A 25232-nucleotide genomic window follows, 5' to 3' on the forward strand; every position below is an offset into this window, starting at 1 on the left:
GCTTGTTCAAACAATTTTCTTTTTTTTTCTATTTTTTTTTTTATAAAATTGCTTTGAGAAAAAAAGGTTAAGATTATGCATGTGTATTTTTTTTCTCGTGCAAACTGCATCCTGTATTTTAATATTTAAGCTATTATTATTATGATTATTATTATTATTAATATGATAATGTTACATCTAATTATTGTTAAATATATAAGTTATGCAATTGATTGACCCTTGGTTTCTGAACTCTGTCTCTGCATTTGACTATTCAAGTTGTTGAGCATTTATATTCTTTTAATTTTTTCATTCCTTTTTTTGAGAATCAAATGTTGCTATGTATAAATAATATGCATACACTATATATGTATAGAGTATAAATAATAAGGGCCTAGGGCACTGAACAAACCGCAGCAGCTGACAAAAATTTTTAGTGCTCTACTCTCGCACACACACATACACACAAACACACTCTACTTTCATGCTCTCACCCACACATAAAAAAAAAGGAAGAACATACAATATACACAGTCCCATTACTTATATATATATACATATATCGAAATCGAAATAAGTAATAATTTTTTAGCAGCAATAGCAAAGCATTTTTTTGATAAACTATTATTATAATGATTATGAGTAAAACTGGATTAAAAATATGTTTAGCTTGGAAATAAACAAAAACTATGAGAAATCTTACAACAATGTGTTTTATTTGTAAATCATTGCAATCATCTTAAGTGCCATGAAGCTAATTCTCTACCATGTGTGATACAAAGGATCAAAAAGAGGAAATTTCCTGGAACTTCAAAGATATGTAATACGTGTAAAAGAGCTATGGAATAAACCGATTTGACTTTTCAAAAATTAATCCCACCCTAATGGACAATCTGTAATTGGGTGCCATTAATGCCAGAAGTGCTGAAATAAAAATCTGCTTATATTTTTCCATGTCCGAGTGAGCACTCGGTAATGGACACAACAACTAGTCGCAATAATACAATTGAGGATTGCTTTGAAATCACTTTTTTATTTTTTTTTTGTTGCATTTTTGTTTTCTTTACACATTTATAGAATATATATATATATATCATTTCTCATATATATTTTTGTTTTATACTCATTTTTGCATTTTGTTGTTTTCATTTTTGATGCATTTAAAATTAATTTTACATGTTACATTTACAGCTAAAAGATGTTCGTTTTTTTCTCATTTTGTTTTAATTATAATATTTTTTTGTCTGCTTTCTCCATTAATATATAACTTTTTGTGTTTGTTTTTCTTGTTTTTGTATATTTCATACATTTATAATTTGCAATACTCCCGATTTGTTTTCAACTTTAAATTATGTAAATAAAATAATAATAATAATAATAGCATTTCTAAAATGAAATCGTTTAGTAAATATTAGAAAAATGTATTTATAGTTATATCAGAAATAGAATAAAATAATAGTAAAGGCTAAAAATAAAGTATTATGTTCATTACTTGGCTACTTACAAACGTAATTAATTCATTAATTTAAAAGAAACGCACATATTCAAAAATTAATTAACTAATAAGCAAAACATATAAATATGCAGATCTTCATCATAAACGAATAAACTAAATACAATTTAATTATTAATTCTGTTTTTTTTTTTTCATTTTAGTTTTTGTTATTATTTTTTACATTCATTTTTATATTGTTTTTGTTGTTTTTTTGTTTAGATCTTATGGCTAAGCATTTTACATGTACATTCAAAACATTTACACAAACATTTATGCTTACATACTAAATTGTTGTTATTCTTTTTGAAAATAGATTCCAACTGCGTTGTATTTATTCTGTATTTGCTTTGAAAATGTGTGAAAATAAATTTTAGCTATTCATTTATTGGTTTTTTTTATTTTTATTTTTTTTTTGGCTGTTGGCGCTCTCAAAACTTTTTAGAAACTATAAATTTAAATTGTGTAATTTGTCAACGCTTTGAATAATATTTTTGTTTTTTTATATTCAAACAACTTAAGTTGGATTATTATTTTTAAATGTGCCAAAACTGAAAACTTGCTCACATACATTTATATTAGTTGCATATGCACATACATATACCATATATGTAAGTGTGCGTGTTAAGAGAAATAAAATATTTACAAAATATGAAATAGAAATGAAAAAAAAAATTGCTCTGCTCTGTAAATGTATTTTTAATGTATATTAATAATTTATAATGTTATTGTTTTTTATATTTTCATCTACATGTTGGTTTTTTTAAATATTATTAATTCATTTCATTTCATTGCCCTTCATCATATGCTTTTTATTCCAAATAAGACTTTTGTCTATCGGATTTTTTTCTTTCTCTTATCGTTTGCTTTTCTGATTTCTATAATAAGTTTTCAATTATTTTTCATTTTTTTAATGAATTTTATGTTTAATACTTTTTTTTATGTACTAACGTACACATACAGACGTATACAGACACACACGCACACACATTGAAAAAATGCTCCAAAATATAATATTTAGTTATTTAGTTTAGTTTAGTTTTTGTCTTCTGCTTACATCTCATAGTTATACATAAATATATATAGTACATATATATACATATACATATATTATTAATTGTTTTCCCTCTTTTCCTTCCCAATTCTATTCATTGTTTATGTTTTTTTTTGTTGTATAAATATTCCATACAAATTTCTCGTTATCCAAATTGCATCAGATTTGGGATCAGTTGACGTAGAGCTCTTAAGGCGTTAGGTTCAGTTTTATACTCAAAAATAACTAAAAAAAAAAAAAAACCATTATCAAAAGGTCGATTTTGGCCACTCGACAACAAATTTCAACATAGATATTAACAAATGAAGATTATTATTATTTTTTTACTACCGTAAAATATTTGCTTTACTCTCTTTTGCATTTAATTCTCGGGTAGTTAATATTACTATGCAAATTTGGTTGATACTCGTACTCTTACTATTGTAATGTGCTCCCTAGATGATCTTCAACAAAACTACAAAAAAAAGAATCATCCAAAGTTCTTATATTGCTATGGTTATTTTGTAATATATATTGTCTATTGGGTCTCAAGAGATAGCTTTTTCAAGGCATCATCTGACCACGGAGGTGGTTAAATTTAAAAAAAATCAGCTGTCCATGGATGCAATAAACACTTGCTCAAATAACGTTCAGCGTACAAAGTGAAAAGTAATAATTACTTTGAAAAAAAACCTGAAAAGTGACCATGGAGAATGCAGTAAACAGCGTTTAGCTTATGAAGTGACCCTAGATGTAGTTCCAGTGGCAAAACAAATTGTGAGTGATCATGGTGATTGCTTAAGTTACCATGGAGGTGCTTTAATTGGTTAAAAAGTAATGCTTACTCCAAGAAATTGCTAAAAAGTTACCATGAAGGAAAAAGTAAGCATAAGCATAAGGACACATAAAACAACCAAAATTAGCGTTTAGCCATGAAAATTATTTTTGCTTATCAAAACAGAAAAATTATTTTTTTTTTCAAATATTTTTTTTTCATAAAGTTAACATGGAGGTGTGCACAAAGTGATCATGGACGTGATCAATTCAACAAAAATGTGATATTAAAGAAGGGCACAAGATGAAGGGCTTAGTTCTAAGTGTGTTTCACTGCATAATTGCACTAGGTATATTGGATGTATCAAATACATCTACGAGACATTCATGTACGAGTATGTTATGTATCATCCTACATCAAAACTACAACAACAACATACATAAATATATGTTATGCATATATATGGGGATATATAGGGTTACATTTACACATAAGTATGTCTAATATTGTGGAGGGGAAAGGTTCTATGGACTATACACACTCACACACACACACACACACATACACAATATACATAATATTAGCTAACAAATTGTATGTGAGTCTTTTACGAGTTTTGGCTTTAACATTTTAGCGGTAGTAAAAATCTGTGTTCTTGAATATTGTTACTGTTAAACTAAGCAGCAGAGGGAGGGGGAGATTTTAACTATTTTTGTATTTAGTTATTTGATAAGTTTCTCTCAAGTTGTGAAGAAAGGGAAATGATAAATATGAAATATTGAAATGTTCTCTACATTCTTTAAGTTTTTTTTTTCTTTTTTAAATCTTTTTTGTTGTTTGTTTCGTTTGGTCATAGATTATAGACTATATATATATCTATATATACACACTGTTACAATACACTCTCACACACACATTCGTATGTATATACAATATTCTTGTTAATAGATCTTGCATTATTTTGGTATGTATAAATATGTCTTTAGGTTCGGTTTGTCACATCAATTTGCATAGAAAAATAAAACGAAAACTACAAAAAAAAAAAAATCAATAATTCGATTTGTTTGTTCTTTTTTTTAAGTATATAAAGTTATAGTTCTACACTCGCATGTATATACACATATATCATACAAACATAATAGTATATATTTGTATGTATATATATATATTACATATGCATGCAGTTTTTTATAAAGCGTTACCCATTTGGTGGTTTCCGTTACAACAGCGCATTTTCTTAACTTTCATCTTTAATCTTTCACTTTTTCAAAAAATTTATTCTAAATTCTAGATGTAGGTGTGAGTTTGTCTGTTTGTGTGTGTGTGTGTGTTGTATAAATTCAATGTTGTCTACACATACAAATTGTAAGCTGTATATATAGTTCGATATTTTCATACAATAGGCGCTTAAAGTTTACATGCATGTGTGTGTGTGTGAGTGTGTGTATGTGTGTGATGCTATGGTTGTTTGTTATTGCTGTTCTGCTCTTGTTTTAGTGTATAAAATTATTTATTAAAAATAATTTTCTTGTTTTTTGTTTTACTTTTTGTGTTGTTTTTTTTTGTTTTCTGTTTTTGTTTAAATATGTATTTCATAATTTTTTGTTTTTTGTTTTGTTTTGTTTTTTGATTTTCAAAATCGATGCTTAAATGTTGGGCGGAACTGTTATGTTTTGTTGTTGTTGCTGTGTGCGATTGTTGTTGTTGTTGTTGTATGAGAGAAATCGAAGAAATAAAGAGAGAGTTGAGAACAATTTTACATCTTGCTGTTGTTCTTGTTGTTTGTTTTTGTTGTTTTTCAGGTGGGAGCTGTTGCACACAATTCAGTTGTTGTTGTTGTTTTTGTTGTTAAAGTTATAAATGTTGTTGTTGCCTCTACTGCGCCGTCGTACCGCTGCGTATCAAGAAATTGTAATTGCGATCCTTGTCCGCCTGATGAAATCCAGTGGCATGAGCTGTAAAGATATTTATTATATTATAGTAATTATTTCCGATTAGCAAATTTCAAATTGCAGTGTTGCCATTTTAGTTATTTTATAGCTAGTATTTTCAAAAGCTAAAGAATAAAATGCTTTTAGCTGAAAATTTCCATAATTAAATAATTTTTTGATTGCTCTACAGTTTGCCAGATAACTTCAATATACTTAAAAAACAAATGCCGTTCAAATCAGGGAATCAAACCGAAAAAAATATAGCTTACGGTTTCGGTTGCGGTACGTCCCGAAATAACTATTGCGGTAAAAGGTTCTATTTCAGTTTTTTTCTTTCGGTTCCGGTATCAGTACCGGTAAGTAACGATACAGCAAATCAATTTTAAACATTTTAAAATTTTAAGATGTCGTTTTATAATAGATATGACATCAAAATAAATAGACCTAGGGCAAAAAAAAAATTTTTTTGAACGAATTAAAAAATATAAATTGAACGCAGAATGTATTTAGAGGCCAAATCATGATCAAAATGACATTCCGCTTGAAAATCGGTTCAGTTTTGATCAAGTTATGACAGTTTGAAGTTGGTCAGACTGAGGACTTAGCCACTTTACAAGTTCAATTTTTTGTTCAATTTCACATGATTTTTTACAAAAAAATTAAAGGTCCCAGAATCAAGTTTAAAGTATTCTTTTATACTAATTACGATATAAGGAGTTGATTAAAAGTGAAAACTTGAGATTTTAAATTTTGAATTTTCGAAATTTCCAAGGGGGGACCCTTACCATCGAAATCGAATCTGGGTCGAAAATAATAAAATTTTTTAAATTAACAAAAATTTAATACAGAATGAATTTAGAGGCCAAATCATGATCAAAATGACATTCCACTTGAAAATCGGTTCAGTTTTGATCAAGTTATGACAGTTGGAAGTTGGAGAATTCTTTGACCTAGCAACTTTAACACAACCGTACCGGTACAAACGTGTCTGTAATCGGTTCTTCACAAAGAACTTTCATTCGGTTACGGTTTCAGTTCCGGTACTAAAAATGAAACGGTTAGTTTCGGTTAACGGTTCCGTTGTTATTCCCTGGTTTTAATCGAAGTTATATGTCATAGGCACGATCATAAAAACGAGCAAAGAAAATAAATACAGGGTTATATTTTTCATTATCAAATATGAAATTAGCAGTTTTATCTATTGAAATTGTGGCAACACTGAGTAATTGTTGTTGCTTATTTACCATTGGCGGCGGCAACTGTTGCTGCATTTGGTGCCGTTGCAGTGACAATGGTGGCGCCACCATTTAGTGCACCTCCAGAGCCGGCATGAAACTTGATATTGGCGCTACGTGTGGCGCCCAACAGATGCGTTGTTGTTGTTGCTGTTGCTGCTGCTGCTGTTGTTGATGTTGTTGTCATCGATATCGATTGCGACTGCGTTTGCATTGACGACGTTGAGCTGGCCGATGATGAGGACGACGCTGACGACGACGATGATGAGCTGGACGATGATGATGATGATGATGATGAGGACGATGACGATGATGATGAGGAGCCAATAAATGAGGCCGATGAGGAGACACCGCTCGACGACGAGCTCGGCGATGGCGATGGCGTCGATGGTGTTGGTGAGCCACGTGTTGTTGTCATCATTGCAACACCACCAGCACCACCACCACCAGCACCAACAACAACGACAGCAGCATTTGGACTGCCCGCCGGACTGCTCTGCTGTGATGTCGACGATGTTGTCGGTGAGCCATTGCTGTTGGCCAAAATGTTGCTGCTGCTGTTGCTGTTAACATTTTTCAGCAGACCCATGGCAACTGTCGCGACGGCGGGATTCAATTGTGGATAGCTGACGGCAGCAGAGGTAACATTGTTGTTGTTGCTGTTGTTGCTATTGTTGCTGTTGTTGCTGTTGTGCTTGCTGCTCTTAAGCACACCCATGGCAACAGCAGCAGCAGCGGCGGCGGCGGGATTCATTAATGTATTCTGATTCTGTGCATAACTGACAGCAACATTGTTGTTGTTGCTCACATTGTTGTTGTTGTTGTTGTTGTTGACGTTGTTGCTGTGCTTGCTGGCATTGCTCTTGTTTATCACAGGTGACATGACCGTTGTTGGCACTCCAGTTTGCAACTGCACCAAGCGAGATGCACAGATAGATGTGACAGAGACAGCGACAAAGAGGCAGCGATTTAGAAAGAGACAGATAGATTAATGAATGAGAATTTTATAATTTTATAAACTACAATTAACTACAGCAATTGTTGCAAATTCTGTAAGCAGTTCCCAATTAATACAAAAATTGTTTAATCATATGTGGCTAAGTTAAACTGTTAAGAATCTTTGTATAAATAAATATTTCTGTATAAACTTGAGTTCATAATTTGCTATTACAATCCACTATAAAACACTTTGATCTTACTTAAAAAAGTAACTTATTGTCAAAGTTAACATGAATATATTTAGATAAACATGAAAGAAAAAAACAATTTTAATTAAAAGTAAGTTAAATCTGAACTTACATTTATTGTAAAAGATAAGCAAATGAATAAAACTCTATCAGGTGTGTTCCAGAAATCTCTAGAGATTTGGAAGAGAAATGTTTTCGAAAACAACCGTACGAAATGTTGGTATTCCTAAAACTTTAGAGATTTCATATTCTCGAACATGTTTTTTAAGCAATTTTTTCAAGTCTCTAACTTTAAAAAAATAGAGTAAATGCCGCATAAATCGAAAAATCGCCCATAGTGCATTGTGTAATTCGCAAATAATTGAATGCTGAACTAGTTCAATTGAACTTGCATATTGTTGCTGATGTTAATTGACAGATACATATGTATGAACATACATATGCATACATATATGCAAACATTTCAATGTCAACTTACACCGGCGGTACAAACGGGCGTGGTGGTGCCATCAAACAGTATGGGTGGTGCTCCACTGCGTCCGACAGCAGCTCCTGCTCCAGATCCCGAACCCGAACCCGATCCCGATGCTGGTGACAACAGTGACGATGATGATGACGTTGAAGATGATGGTGATGTTGTGGCCAAGCAAACGGCCTCATCTTTAACAAAGAGAGAGAGAGAGAGAGAGAGAGAAAGAGTTGTTAGTTAACAAAAGTCTATAATCGATTGAAAAATCAATTTGGATTGCAAAGGCTGAAGGTCAGCATCGCATCGTAGGGGTATTCGACTCAAATGATATGCAAAACTTGATCTACATTTCCATCGCAGTCTCAATGCAAATGAGGATTTCAGCTTTTCATGGTTGCACAAGTAATTTCAATTGCAGCCACGATGTGACACCCCCTTCTGCCATATATGTATTGAATACCCCCCACACGCACCTTTGTCGTTCAGTGGAATGCTCTGGGAATCCGTTGGGCGTCTCAGGATATTCAAGCGCTTTTGCAGCTCAATTTTCTGCTTGGCTAGCAGCTCCATCTCCGCCTCCAATTCCCGATCGCATTTTGACAGATGCTAAGGAAAAAGTTAGAGAACATGCATATTAGAAAAATACAAAGAGAGAGATTGAGATTAAGTGGGAAATCCTTACCAAGACACATTTGAGCGCCTTATCGAGTATTGTCAAATTTGATGTCTTTTTGCGATCCTCATCATTGAGCGGCAGCTCGTGCTTCAATACCTCGTAGCAACCCTTGAGATGGGCGCGTCGATTCTTCTCCAGCTTATTGTGCACTTCGCGGGTGCCCGCCCTGAAAACAGAATACCCAAGAAATCAATCAAAATATGTTGAAAAGTGCTATCGATTAGCAATAGATCAAAATTTAGGCATAATCTAGTTCACAGTAATTTCTATTCCTTCCAGTAGTTTCATTTATCAATAGATTTATAGTTATCGATAGTTACTATCTAAACAATTTTGATATCGATCACTGTTCATATTACGAAACTAGTTAAGATCACGCGTTTTCAGAAAGTTTTCCAAGCTTTGTAATAGTGTACTTAAAGTTGATTTCTATGTCTTGTTTAAGCTTCTACAAATGAATCTATTGCAGTATTTTCAATTATTGATTGTTAAGTATGCATATGTGCTATCGATTAGCGGTAGATATCGACTGAAACTGCCATAAAGATCTAAATTTAAAAATGATTTAATTAAAGTAGCGTTTTATACATTGTTTAGAAGATTTGACTAAATCCTTTGCTGTATTTTCATTCATTTATGGGTTATTTGGTAAAAAAGAGCTATCGATAAATACTTTGGATGACATTCTGATCAGTTTTCTGCTTGTCTCTGCTGCCCACATCAATAAAAGCCTATTTCCACGACAGCACATTTGGCACATTCGACGCCATTTTCATCATTCGGCCCAAATGTGGACTTTATTTCAGTACAAAATTCGAATGATCATTTTGGCTTATTCATATTGAATGTTAAGATTTTTTGCCATTCTCCCCGGCGAATTTCAGTATTTTTTTATCGAACACGCGATGTCTATCGATAAACTTGTGAAAAAAAAGCAATTATCACATTAACCAGCTGTTTTGTTGAATAAATATAAGTTAGCATAAAATTTGCGCGAATTATAATTGCAAAATAAAAATGAAAATGTTCTTATTTTCAGCTTTTTATAATTTTTGCACAGGAATCGAACTGCTGATTCATATCGGGTCAACGGAAAATGTTTTAACAGTTTCACATTTGGTCGTGGGAAGCCAAAAATTCACATTCAAATGTGAGCAAATGTGGCAAATGTGAGTCGTCGTGGAAATAGCCTATTAAAAAACATCGAATTCAATTTTGCAACCAAATAATAATATTTTATAGATCTAATATAAATATTTTTTGCTCGATAACTTGATGTATCAATTATATCGTAAAAATTTGAATTAATTAGTCGACTTACCCATTGCTATTGGAACTGATGGTACGCCTGCGTACGCCATGATTACCGCTCAGCTGAGATCCCGTGACGGGCGCCGATGAGGACACGGATACGGATACGGATGCCGATGCGGATGTCGGGTGGTGTTGGTGCTGGTGCTGGTGGTGCTGCTGGGCATTGAGTATCTGTCGATAGGCGGCTGAGGCGCTCGTGGTTCGTCCAGCGCCCACGTAACTCATATGAGCATCCTCATGCGAACTGATGACAACTCCCAGCGGTTGTGCTGCTGAAAGTTTATGGGATGACATTGAATAGGAGCGGATTCTGGCCGGTTCAACCACTTTGCGTGTGGCCATCGGTGGTGGAGTGAGTGGTATTTGCGATTTGTTTGTCGTCGTTTGACGTGACATCGCCGGAAAGGCATCGCTACAGATTTTATAGCCACCCGATAATGTTGGGGATGTTGATAATGATGATAAAGACGTTGATGGGGTTGCTTGTGCCGATGCCGATGCTGCTGCTGCTGCTGCCGCGGCTGCTATCGCTACTGCACCACTTGGTGTTGCAAGTGTTGCAACTGCAGCTGGCGTCAGCGCTGGCGTCGGCGTTGGCGTTTGAAAGGCGCCTTTGGCGTCCGCCAGCACAAAATACTTGCGCGGTAAATCGGTGGCAACACTGGCCATGCCACCTGGCAGCTTATGCTTCAGAGTGGGCGTGGCTGTGCTCGTGCTCGTGGCCGTTACCGGCACCGGCAGCGGCAGCTGAACCTGAACCGGAGTCGCCCCCGCAACCGAACCCCCCGTCCCAGCAACCAGTAAAAAAGCGGAACCATCAAAGCGGCCAGCGCCCGTTAATTTTGTTGCAGTTGCAGTTGCACTTGTTGTTGCTGCTGTTGTTGTTGTTGTTGCTCTGCCTGCAGTTGCTACTTGTTGTTGTTGTTGTTGTTGTGGTTGGGAGTAGGAGTTGGAGTTGAAGTTGGACGAGGAATTTTCATCCTCTATAACAAAATAAAGAAAATGAAAAAACGAGTAAGTAAATAAATATTAAAAAAAAAAAAAGATGAACAACAAATCAAGCAGACAGCAAAAAAATGAAAAAGTGGCATGTGGTATGTGGTATGAGGCATGTGGCATGATAAATGGATTAGGCAAAAGTTCAAGTTGCTTACCAAAATTTCAAAATAAACTTTAAAGCAAAAAAAAAAATAAACAATTAAAGGCACAATAAACAACAAATACAACAATAAACATAAATGTAAAAGCAACAATAACAACAAATAAACAGCAATCATAGTAAATTATGATTATGCACATAAATAAATACATAATTAAAAACATAAATGAAGAAACTAGAATCAATTTGTATTGTCTTATCGATTTAAGCGTTTCAATTGCATATTCAAATGATTGTCATTAAATATAAAATAAATAATATGAATAATAACGTAGATGCATATAGTATGTGTGTGTGCCTTAGAAAAATCCAAAGTTTGAATGAATGTGAAAAACTTAATTTGGGAAATTTGCTCATTTATAAATTATTATACAAATTTTTACGAATTCCATTGCCATATACATTGCACATAGTAATTGTAAATTATGAGGGTGGAAATTCAATATAAACATAATTTTAATTTTCAAATGTTGCATTTGACAGTCAGTTAATTATTAATAAACAATTTGATATGTATATATAAATGAAATTATAATAAATATTATTTTTTTGTTTAATTTAGAAAATGTATAAACAAAAGCAAGCACTCAAGTGCAGAATTTTTCTCTATGGAATTTTCCGACCTACCCATTGCTTTAAAGATCTTTTTATTGTATGCCATATATTCATATAAATTCTATGACAACACACATACATATGTACAATGTTCATATAAGAATTCGATACATTTTATAGGCTTATGTGACGATGGAATTATTTCCAGACTACGTGGGTATTTAAAAGAAAAGTATTATGTTCTACATTTGTATATCTGTGGCTTTACATAGATCACTTTTTTCTCGGTTATCAGACATATGCTTAAGAGCTTGAAAATGAACCCAACTAATCCATGCGCATTAACAAAACTCATCCGCCTACATATGAAATACGCATTACAAAGATAATATCTTTTTCTCACTCATTATATTATAGTACAACAAAAACAAGCACATCCAGCAACAACTTTCAAAGCTGCACATTCTGTTAGACTTAGCTCACACACAGGCTTGCACTCTCTTCTCTCTCCCTCTCTCTCTCTCTTTGTCTGTCTGCCCACCCGCGCTTGCTCTCTTTGCTCTCAATTTAGGCAGCACACTACACGAGCTTTCATATGTGCAGGCAGAGGCTAAACAAGGCAAATGTCTGCTGCTGCTGCGGCGGCTGACGTCTAGTGTTGGGTTGCTCATGAGTGAGTGAACAAAAAAGAGTTGCTCACTGAAGTGAGCAAGTGAACATGTTCCTTCCAAGTTGCTCATTATTGTTCACTTGCTCTTTTTTGCGCACTAGCTTTTTTTGCTCACTTGTTCTTTTTTGCTCACTTGTTCTATTTTGCTCACATGTTCTGTCTTGCTCACTATTGCTCATTTTTCGCACTTTGCTCGAGGTTTACTCTGCGCTCGTAGTTTGTTAGGGCATTTTGCGTAGATTCTGTTGGCTCATTTTGCGTTCTTGCTCATCTTTGCGTTATTGCTCATCATTGCGCTCTTGCTCATCTTTGCGTTTGTTTTCTTTGAATTCACTCGTTTTTTGAATTAGCGGCATTATTGAAAACTCATTTTAAAAATTCATAATGTCCCTAATTAGAAAATATAGCGAAATATGGAACCATTTTGAAGATGTTGGAAGCCAGCAAGCTAAATGCAAATATTGTAAATGTGTTTTGAGCTGCAAATCACAGAGCAATTTGAGCAGGCACCTAAAAAGCAAGCACCCGGCAGCTATGGAGCCCGTTGTCCGCCAAAATGAGGAGAGTGAGGTTGTTGCTCAAAATGCGCAGCCAAAAATAACAACTTTTGTGCATCGCCCAGTCCCAGCGTGCAAAACCCAAAAAGTTGACAGGCAACTGGTCCGCATGATCGCCAAGGGTCACCACGCCTTGAGAATAGTGGAAGAGCCGGAGTTCAAGCAATTCGTCGACGATGTGTCACATACCCCAGGCTACAAGCTGCCAACTAGAAAAACTCTAACAAACTCATTGATACCCAAGCTTCGCGATGAGTTTGGGTCATCCATAACGGAAAAGCTCCGTGCGGCGACAGCAGTGTGCTTAACAACAGATGGTTGGACATCCATAACAAATGAAAGCTATCTGGCTGTCACAGTACATTACATAGAAAAGGAATCAACTGTGATGACCTCCCATACGATAGCTTGCCAGGCTTTTAAAAAGTCGCACACGTCGCTGAATCTTTGCGGATTTTTAGAAGAAATCGTTGAGAAATGGGACATTAAAAATAAAGTGTCGGCAATTGCATCGGACAATGCATTCAACATTGTTGGTGCCATAAGAATCGGCAATTGGCGTCATGTCCCGTGCTTTGCTCACAGCCTTAATTTAATTGTCCAAAAATCTTTGGACAGAATAAGCAGTGTGCGCACAAAATCGAAGTCGATCGTGGAGTTTTTTAATCGCAGCTCATCTGGACTGAAGAAATTAAAGGAAATGCAAGTTCTCCTAAATTTGCCTGAGCTTAAGTTAATTCAAGATGTGCCAACGCGTTGGAACTCAACATTTAACATGTTTAAGCGCCTATCAGCAGTTAAAGAGGCGGTTACGGCAACCCTATCGACACTGCAAAGTGACTTGTTACTGTCGCAGGATGATTGGAAAGTCATTGAAGGAGTGCTTCCAGTATTGCAGCCATTTTTCCAAGTAACCGAAGAAATCTCAGCTGAGAAAAATGTCACTCTCTCGAAAGTGATCGTGTTAGTTGGTGTACTGCAAAAAAAGATGGCTAGCATGAAACTATTGGTCAGAGATTCAACTGTGGCAGCTGTTATCGAGCATATTCAAATTGAGATGGATGAACGATTTAAGGACTACGAGTCCAATATGTTATACGCAGAGAGCACAATATTGGACCCCAGATTCAAGGGACGTGTGTTTAAATCCGAAGAGGCATTTAAAAAGGCGACTGCTGAACTCAAAAGGAAACTGATGTCAATGCGGCTAGCCATTGTGCCACCTGAAGCTGTCGTGACTGACAATACAAGACAGCACCTCAGCTTAGATGACGATGACGATGACGACGTTTGGAAGGATTTTGACAGAGCTTATCAGAAAGTCAGCAAGCCCACCAACAACACTGCTGCTGCCATTAGGGAAATGGACAAGTACCTGGCTGAGGAGTATATTAGTCGAAAAGATGATCCATTGGTATGGTGGGATCAGCGGAAATCCCAATACCCGCACCTATATAACTTTATGCTGAAGCGCCTATGCATAGTTGCCACATCTGTGCCATGCGAGCGCATATTTTCTGTTGCAGGCCAAACAGTGCGCGATAGGCGCTCACTATTGATGCCAGAAAATGTGGAAAACCTTATTTTTTTGCACAACAACATGAAGTAAGTATAACCTAATTTTTACTGTGTGCAAAATAACAGTTTTATTTCCATTACAGCAATAGCATAGTCAGAGCATAGTGGAGCAAATGGAGCAATGTTACCAAAGATTTCACAATTTTACCATTATTATTTACCAAAGAACTCCCAACGAAGGGATCAAAATACTATTATTATTTGATTATTTAGTTTGGTTTTTTAGTCTTATGTATGTCAAGAATTAACAAATTTATTAAATTGAATTAATGGATGGATTTAATTTAAACGCAACGTATATTATTATTGTCTAATTGCGTGAAGTGCTAAGAGCAGTGAACAAGTGAGCAATCTGAACAAGTGAGCAATCTGAACAAGTGAGCAATCTGAACAAGTGAGCAAGTGAGCAATTTGAGTGAGTTGACTCAGTTCAAAAAAAAGAACAAGTGAACATGTTCATCTAAATGAGCCGTGTTTACCCGACACTACTGACGTCGCGATGCGTCGCTGCTGCTGCGCATTTGATCGCCACGTGCGTTTTCGTCACGTGGCTGTGACGACAGCGCACTCATTATCTTCGCTCAAATGCACACAAAACATATGCATGTATTTAAGTACATACACATATGTATGTATTTGTGTGCAAGTACATACCAAAAGCATAGTGACGATATATCCATTTCTTTTTGGGCGGCGCCGGCGTTGACGTTGACTGCAACTGTGGCAGCGGCAGCGGCAACAACTGCGCTTGTTGCGCCAACAGCAAACTTTGCAGTGTATTGAGGCCGTTTAGCAGCTCAGCTAACAACTCGCGTTGTTTTGACAGGTAATCGATGTCTTGTTGTTGCTGTTCTTGTTTTTCTTGTGACATCTTTTTTATATATACTATATATTTACATATGTATACATATGCTTGTATACACGCATAAATGCTATATAAACATATATATGATATATGTAACTAGGGAGCGTATTTGGGAGCCTTGTGGCCGCCTTGGCACGCGACTAAATGGCAAATGTGCTGCTAACTGCGATCGCTAGCTGAATGCAAGCTGACAATCGACAACCGACAATCGACAACTGGCAACAGAATGCATAATAATGCAAATTGACAACAGCAACAACAATGTCCATACGCATTAGTTAGCATATTACATCTACAACAACAGCAACAACAACTACGTCTGTTTTGTAAGGCAACAGCGAGAGGGTCATTAAATTGCATTGCGTGATTTTAGGCGAAGCACGAAAAAGGAGTGAAAGATTCAACTGCGTAACTAACAGTTGCGTAAAGCTCGCACTGTGATAAGAGGCAAGAGAGAGCATTTACAGTGGCTGTCACTTAATTTGATCCACTACTCTATGATCCACAAACTATATTTTAAAAACTCATAACCAAAAACTAAAATACGAAATAATAACCGAAACGCCAACTGAAACCGTAGGTGTTTCGGTTTGATTTCTCAGATGGATTAATAATCTAACAACAACAAAAATAAAATAAAAAAATTTTTTAAGAAATTAAAAGTCCTTTAATTATGAGCTTTTCAAATTACATGACACGCACTAATATTTATACCCGTTACTTAAAAAATAAGTAAAAGGGTATATTGTGTTTTTGACCTCAACTGTTATGAAATATCTGAATGAGCTGTGAGACACTGTCTTATTGCATTTAATGCATAAAAAAAAAGTACATTTAGTCAAGTAATTGTACTGAAAAACACATTTTGTTTTCTAAGTGTATGTTCATTTTTATCGCTGTCAAAACATTTACTTGATTTACTGTAAATTTGTAGTCACGCGCTATTTGGAATTTCCCATCTGCAATAATCGATATTGGTATTAATGCCAGAGCGAAAGGATTTGTCAGGATTTGTTGTTAAAACGATTCGTGACATGCCCTGAGACTGCATACATACATACACACAACATACACACATAGTTAGCTTTTTGTAATGGGAGATTAACACCCACCCATTTAAATTCTCACCCACTTACTCACTCATGCGCTTGCCCACCCACTTACACACACACACACAGACACACACAAACAAATACAAACGTGTGTATGCACTCAAAAGCTGCTGCTCTCAGTTGCATAACATTTTGTAGTTGCCTGCCATCGTTTGTTGTTTGTTGTTGTTTCCTCTTCTGAGCTCAGCTGAGCGCACGCTGGCTACAAAAAAGCACACACACAAACACAAACAACAGCAGCAGAATAGCAGCGACGCAGCAGCGACAGCAGACAAAGACAGCTGTCCAAATATTACAAGCGCCAAATTACCGACATGCAACAACAGCAACATATAAATTGTAAGTGTGAAGAAAATAAACATAAAACATAAAATAACATTAAAAGAAAGGCAGACGCTAATAACAATATGAACGGGCTCTGACCAAAAAAAAAATAAGCAACAAAACAAACACACAAAAAATGCGTACAAAGTTCATTGACTTTGTTTTACACTGCCTCGACGTGCAAAAGAGAGCGGAGAGAGCGTCACTTGACGTTTGCATATTGTGTTTGCAAAGACACAAAGTAAACACAGAAAACCAGGAGCAGCTGTGAGAGCAACATAAGACTCGCTCGCACTCGTGCACTCTCTCATGCGCTCTCTGGCACGCCGCTCACGTGGGGCTGCTCGCGTAAACAACAATGGGGGCTCTCTGTATGTTTGTGTTTGTGTGTGTGCCTCTGTGCGCTGTCTGTGAATTCGTGTGCGTTTGCGTGTGTGTATGAATGCTGCCAAGTAGCTATGACTAATTTGTCTGCTTGTTTTTTATGGTTGCGCTTGGCTGGCTACAACAGAGAGAGTGAGAGACTGAAAGAGCGAAAACGCAAAGAGAGCGCGCAAACAAGCAAGAGAGCGGCGACATGACGTGACCCCAAACAACAACAGCAACAAGTACGAGCGTACGTGCAAAAAGCCAAAGACAAAATGGTAATAGCACGCATACATACATACATATACAGACATATGTACATGTGCACATGTATAGGTTGCTGCCTGTATGTGGCAACCAAATAAGCACAGCAAAAGCTACGAAGACAAATGAAACGAATAACAACAAAATATATTTGTACATACAAACATACACACATATGTATATGAAAATAATATTGCCGCTGGCTTTTCACTCCGGCCCTCTCATCCAGCCACAAGTCAAGGCAATAAAAACAACAACAAAAACAAAAAACAAAAAAAGTAGGCAGCAAATTTAGCACATGCAAATTTGGCTGGCTTGAGCTGAGCAAACAGAAAGCAGCAACAACAACAACAACAGCAACACTGCTATAAATATAACAGTACCTGCTGCTATTGCTGCCGCACTTGCAACCTGCCAAAGAGAGCGCGAGAGTGTAAAAGAGAGTAAGCTTATGCTCACTTTTTTTTTTTGGTTTCTGTTTTTGTTTTTGTTTTTGTTTTTGGCTGCCAGTGTGGGTACAGTGCGAGCCTACGCAAAGTGCAATGTTTGATATTGTTATTGTTATGCTCACTGATGCTGTCTGCCGCTGCTGCTGCCGCTGCCTCTGTCACTGTCACTGTCTCTGCCGATGCTGCTGCTGCTGCTACGTCACTCGAACAAGGTCAAAGCAAGTTTAATTGCAGCGCAGCAAAGGAAGTGAGCGAAAGAGAGCAACCATGGAATGGAGTATTTACAAGTGAAGTATGTGATGATGAAGTATGATAGTGATATTGTGTATATGCATGTGTGTACGTACATACAGTTAGTCAAGTAGCTGTTTTCACATATTATAAAATTTGCTAAAATTTATCATTTTATGAGTCCTTAATTTATTATTTCTCTTGCAAAATATTAGATTTACATATATTTTATTTGATGTCTTAGATTTTTAATGCTTGTCTATGGTTCTTAAAACAAGTAAAACATAAAGAAAAACAATTTGCAGCAAATTAAAATATTTTTAAAAATAAAAATACAAAATTGTGTACATTTTTATGTTGTCCAAATACTTTCCTGACTAACTGTATGTGCATACATGCATACGTGCATACGTACGTACGTTACTTGACACACTGTATATTACTCTTAATTTTGGGTTTTGGAAACTCACCCGAAACAATGCTGCGACCTTCGCTGCTGCGTCCCGTTGCCTCCAACTGTCCATTGCTGCCCGCGACGCCGACGCCGACTGCGCTGCCAGCGTTGCTAACATACTCATAATCATGAGTAACAACTAATTGACTGCGTGGACTGCTCTGCCCATTGCTGAGGCCGACTGCTGACGCTGCTGCTGCGGCTGCTGCAGCGATGCCGTTAGTCAGACCGTTATGGCCGTTTACGTTGGCGGGTGTTGTTGTTGTTGGTGTTGTGTTTGCTGCTGCTGCTGGCGTGTTGTTTCTGTTGAGTTGGCTTGCGCTGTTGTTGTTGTTGGCAATGCTTTTGCTGCTGGTGCTGTAGCCATTGCCATTAATGAAATGCTGGCCGCCGAAACTGATGGCAACTCCCCCTCCTCCGCCCAACGACTGGGGGGATAATTTAAGCTGTTCTTGCTGCTCAATGTATTGAGCAGCTTTCAGTAGCGATTTAATGCCGCCCAGTGACATAGCCGCCTACACACACACCCTCGCACACACACACACACACACACTCAACACACACACACACACAAATTACACGAAGAGAGCGCGCGATCGAGAGAGTGAGAGAGAGAGTCACACACAGATTTGGGTCGACACGTTTACAGTTGAATTTTGGTTGGTTTTTCTTGCTTCGGCTTCGGCTTCGCCCGCTTCTTCTTCTACTTGTTATTCTCCACCTTCTTCTGTTGCTGTTGTTGTATGTGAGTTAATTATTGCAGTTGCAATAAGCACCGTTTCTTTTGATTATGATTGCTTGTTGTTGTTGTTGTTATGTATGTATGTTTACACATGTATGCTGCAACGAGAGATAAACAAATCAAAAATGTTCAATTAGTATGACTAAGATAAATTGTTAAATTTATGAGAGATATAGTACTAAATATATGTACATATATGAAAATACAACAAAAAACTTGTCGTTTTCATTAATCGAGTAGGTTAATGCTGTATACAGTGACTGTCAGCTAATTTGACCCACTACTCTTACATGCAGAATGCTTTAAATTAATTCATCTTTTATTGGAAGGCGATAAAAATAAACTTAAAACGCAGATTTATTTATTAATCTTTAACGCCATATAGTGACATACATATATGGCATTTCATTTACATATTATTTCTGAATAAAACAATAAAAAACAAAACATAACTAAACTTGTAGTGGATTAATGAAGCTGTAAGAAACTGTAGATAGTCAAGTCAGTTACTCAAGAAAGTGTTTTGAAAAGATACAAAATTTACATATGTACATATTGATTATTTTATTTTAAAAATTAGTAAAATTTAATGAAAACTATATTCTTATTTTCAACTTGTTCTAAGAACCAAAGACATTGCTTAGAAATCCTTTTAAAATATATATAAATTATGTCCAAACACTTTCGTGACTAACTGTATGTATGTACATATGTACAAACAAAAAATGTCCTCAAGTCAATTAATTATTATTATTATTTATTATTATTATTGTTTATTCTTATCGTTTATTTTTTATTATCACAAATGAAAGAATGATAATGATTAGTATAGTAATCATATAAAATGAATTGTCTAAAAAATGCCCATTGTGACAAATTAAAAGCAATACAGTGAGTCAAGTAATTTTTGACAATAACTAAGAAATCACACATTTGTTTTTTATTTTTAAAAACAGTCGAACCTAATTGAACTCATTACTGATTTTTTGACTTGCCTTACTTTATTAATGAAAAAAAAATTAAAAATGTAAATAGATAGAAATTTAAGTAAATTGTACACCAAGGAAAATAAATAAGCTATAGTAAGTTAGAAGTTAACACAAAACGAAAACAACAGTTTGGTCGCCTGTTCACATTGGAATAACACAATTTAATGGTTGCTGCCGATTAAATCAAATATTCAAGTAAATTGTCCTTCATGAGCAAAATGAAAAGAACACATTTGTCGCCTGCACGCAATGCCTTCAACGGTGCGCAGTTAAAGCCAACAGCGCAGCGCATCGTAGCGACGTCGCGTCGACGCGTCGCAGCGGCCAATCGGCAGCTGTTGCGTTTGCGCTAATTGTGCACAGCTGCGTGGCGGCACAAGCATGAGCACAAATACAAATACAAATACAACCAAAGTACATAAACAAAAGACAAAAGAGCGGTCGCCCCAACAAGTTGCAGAGCTCCTAAATGCGCTGACGCTGAAGTTGACGCTGAAGTTGACGCTGACGTTGACGCCGACGCAGCGGTTGTCTATCAATGAAACATAACATTGGCGCGTGCGCGAATTCGACGTCTTCGTCAGCTGCTCTTATTATTATACGTGCATATGTGTGTGTGTGTGTGTGTGTATGAGACCATTCACAACTAATGCTGTATTGAATTATTGTCATAATTCATAATAAAAAAGGTCAAGGGTCGTGTCAGTCGGCACCTGGCTAGAGAAGGACGCTGCAGCCGGCTGCCGGATACAATGCATCGACGAGCGAGAGAGAGAGAGAGTTAAATACCAAAAGAGAGCTACACACAACAAAGTGCAACTAGAAGAGAGAGAGAGGGTGAGAGAGTGAATGAGCAAGGGAGTGAAGCTTGCTAAAAGGAGCTTTTCAACGTCACAGCGTAGGCGTTGCAGTCAGTCAATCATTGCTCTCGCTCTCCCTCGCTCTCTTTCTGTATTTTGCCTTGACATTAAACGTGCTTTGACGGTCGCCTTCAGGGTTGCCAGGAGCAAAGCTCCGATGTTTGTATAAATGTATACAGGTTTAAGTGCACACATACACACATACATATTCTTGTAGTTTAGTTCCAGGGTGCGACGTTGACATTTTCATTTGGCAAACTGAAGAGAGTCAGCGAGGTGAGTTGGAAGAGAGAGAGCGTGAGTGAGTGAGAGCGTGCTTGGTAGAGGTTGACAAACTTGCGCGTGGCAAAATTCTATTAAATATTTAAATGCAAATCGCTTAAAATAGAAACAACAATTCGCAGTAATTGCCCAAATGAAGAAGGTGGCAGACCGTCACCCGCATCAAAAGCTCGACAATGCGTCCCGCACCCACACCTTCATACATACACCCAGTATTTAAGGGCTGTTGTGGTCACAGTTTGGGAACGTGACTTTTCTCAGAAAGGAAAAAATGTAAATAAATAAATAATAGAAGAAAAGCAACGCAGTGACTGACTGCCTTATCAGTTCTCTCTCTCCCTTTCTCTTGGTACCTCAAGCTAGAAGTCGACCCTGTGGCGGCAACAATAACAACAATGCCATATCAACCCCATGGGCCAAGGGTCGCACCTTAGACGCCTCGTCATATTTCTTAATACTTTATGGCCCATTGTCGACAGGCTTTCTTCTCTATCTCTGCCTCTTTTTTCCGTCTTCGTCTCCGTCTCCTGCTTCATTTCGGGTGAGAGCATCGTGTGAAATAAAGAAAGAAGCGTTCAAAATAACAGCCCATACCTGACTCTGGACAGGGGGGTTGTTGCCATTCTGCATGGTACTCAAAATATTCCTATAAAGCACTTTAAAGAGTGCCCAAAACCGGAATCATGGCCTGAGAAATAAAAGTCAAACTGTTGAAATTATAAAAATCGTTCGACTTTTGAGAAAAACTAATGAGACACAAATTGTTTGGCATTGTGGTTGATTAAACTCCATCCGGTTGAAAGAATCAAGAATATCCGTTGAACACAAAGTAAAATAATGATAATAAGAAGAAATCAAATGAAAGAGAGCCGAGAATTAACTTAAAACTCACATCACACTGATAACTGAACTTTTCAATGTATCCAACGGCATCAAAAGCTTCAACTATAAATAGTCCGAAGCCTTACATATCAATGGATTTGTGCATTAATCAATTGAACGCTTTAAAGCTTCAGCAAAAGCTGTCGATCGACTTTATATTGTCATTTTATAGTATATATTTCGGTGCTGAAACCTAATATTTTTAAGTATATGACACGTTGTATGTGAGTGTGTTTGAGTGCTCCAATTGGGTGAATACATACAGTAAGTCAACAAATTGCTATGACAAGTAGTGCAATTCATATTGTTGTATTTTGTATATTATATGCATATATATTTTTTAAAAGCAGTAAAGCCATTGGATCTCAGTATTTCTTCTAAGCACTAGAAACAAACAATAATAAAGAAAAGATCATTTTTATCCAAAGTAAAATGTGTTCAGTTTTTGTTTTGTCAAAAAATTTTCTTCACGAACTGTTCAAATATAAGGTATGTTGTTTATATTGGATAGAGGGGAAATGAAATAATTGTTATTTCAAAGCAACCAAACGAGGTTACGGGTTCCAATTCCAGTAACCAGAGCTTTTTGAAAGTTATTTTCATGTGACATTAATATAATAATAATTGACAACTAATAATGCACTGAATTTATTATTAGATCATTCAATTTGGTCACTGATTACACAAAACTGAGAAACAGAATTTCAATTCGATTTAGATTAAATAAAAAGTTTTGTGGGTTCTTTTAAGGTGTTATTTAATGCTAGATCGAGCATATGTTAAAATATTTTAAATTTTTTTAATGAAAGCATAACAATAAAAAGCACAAAAAGCTTTTCCTTTTATCCGGCATTTTGTTTTTACTACTATTTTGAGAAATCTAGCAAATTTTAACTGTCAAAATTCTAGCAACACTGATTAAGTTTGGGATCAATAAGAAAATCTCATCGAAGCTTTCAATAACAATGTTAACGTTTCGTAAGTCTCAAAATCCGAACGTGAGAACTTGAGAAAATTACAAAAGAATAGAAATATTAGATAGATACGTATGAGATTTGTTGTGACAAATCGAAGTGTGGAATTTTTTGTTGATCGTTGATCGTTGTTCGTGAGTGATCGTAATGTCACGTAATACGAGCACTGTCACGTGCACATCTCTAGTTTCAAGCTTGTTATCGCAACAGATGCAAAATGTATATATGTATGTTAGTTGGATGCGAGTATGTATGTATATAGATATGTTTGCAGTTCTGTTTATTTAGCGACAGTTGCTGTTACTCTTTGCTTTCAAAGTCATTCGCAGGCAACTATAGCAAATACATATGTATCTATGTATGTATTTGCACTATAAGACTTTCTATGAATAGTTCCAAAATATTGTGAATTACACTTAAAAATGTTGACTTAAAACTGCAGATAAACAGGACGGAGATGGGCAAAAGCGGAATGTGGAAAGTGAATTTCAAGCAACAACAACAAATGAGCAGTTCAAGCAGAAAAGCACAAAAGACGATGCGAAGTGAAGAAAGCAAGATAAATTCACAAAAAAAAAAAAAAATAAATAAAAATAAAAAAAGATTCTGACGATGCGAGGGTTTTCTTGCTAAATGCTTTTATGCTCAGTTTCGCGCACAGACACAAACAAACACGCAATAACAACAACAACAACAACAAGAGTCGTGAGAGCCCGAGATGGAGCCCTGTCCACAAACACACACACACACATACAAGTGAGAGCGCAAGAGAGAGAGAGAGAGAGAGAGAGAGTGACACATACATAGACACGCACTTTCTTTGCATTTCATTTTAACTTCGTGTACGTGTGTGTTTTTATTATTGTTGCTAATTTTGAAATGAAGAAGAGTGTTGGCAGCATACAAGAAGAGAGAGCGATTAGCTGACGCTTTCGTTGTTGTTTCTACTGCTGCTGCGGCTGCATATAAAAATAGCTAAACGATAGTCTGCTGCGGCCAGAAAGAGAGTGAGAGAGGCAGCGAGAGCGCAGCACTTAGCTGTGTTTGATTGTGTGCGTGTGTGTGTGTGTGTGTGTGTGTGGGAGTCGCATAAAGGACATTGGCAGGGAAAAGTGAGAACTCGTTCGTTTTCCTTTATGCCATTGTTCTTAATATTTTATGCCGTTAGTCAGCCACACACACACACTCACACATACACACATTCAAGTTTTTTTTTCGTCATACTTGTATTTATACAATTTATTGAAAACAAAAACACAAAAAAAAACAATGATTAAGACGACAGCTGCATGAGCCAAGGCACGCGCTTTGTGGCATGGGCATGAAAAAGCTCTCTCTCACACACACGCACACATACACGGTCACGCACACACACACACACACGCACACACGCGCGAGAACAGCGAAGAAAAAAAGCTAAACCACAAAGCCGAAAATTGCTGTATTTGGTTTTGTATTTGATTTATTTATTTTTCATTAAAATTTCCATTTAAATTTGATTAAAAATAGAATTACTTTGTACGTTTTGCACCTACTTCTTTGTCTCATTTGTTGCGGAATTGGAATTGGAAAAAAAAATAGTAATTTGTTATTTACTGACGCAACGGACTGACGTCGTCTGCTGCTAACTGCGACTGCGACGACGACGCGCACGGCACGGCTAAACAACTTATAATGAAAACGGCAGGCGGCAACGCCAACGTCAACGTTGACAAACTGCCAACAGCGCCAACCGAGCGCAGAGAGAGAGCGAGAGCAAGAGAGCGAGCGAAAGAGAACGAGTGAGAGCGCGTCAAGTGAGCGCTGTATGGAGCTTGCGCGTGCTTGT

At 36.3% G+C, this 25232-nt stretch overlaps 1 protein-coding gene across 1 annotated transcript; it reads right to left on the reverse strand.

Annotated features, from left to right (window-relative positions):
- Positions 1–4105: 4105 nt before the first annotated feature.
- LOC117787843 (serine-rich adhesin for platelets) lies at positions 4106–25129 on the reverse strand. The gene is made up of 9 exons (XM_034626465.1): positions 24940–25129; positions 18692–19515; positions 11034–11074; positions 10099–10994; positions 8784–8943; positions 8575–8707; positions 8111–8292; positions 6455–7355; positions 4106–5234 (listed from the first exon to the last, which is right to left on the reverse strand). Exons 2-9 carry the CDS (start codon positions 19182–19184, stop codon positions 5155–5157), a joined length of 2886 nt encoding a protein of 961 aa, XP_034482356.1. The 5' UTR covers positions 19185–19515; positions 24940–25129; the 3' UTR covers positions 4106–5154.
- Between the last annotated feature and the right edge of the window lie 103 nt (positions 25130–25232).

Source organism: Drosophila innubila, chromosome X (assembly GCF_004354385.1).
Source record: "Drosophila innubila isolate TH190305 chromosome X, UK_Dinn_1.0, whole genome shotgun sequence".
NCBI lineage: Eukaryota > Metazoa > Arthropoda > Insecta > Diptera > Drosophilidae > Drosophila > Drosophila innubila.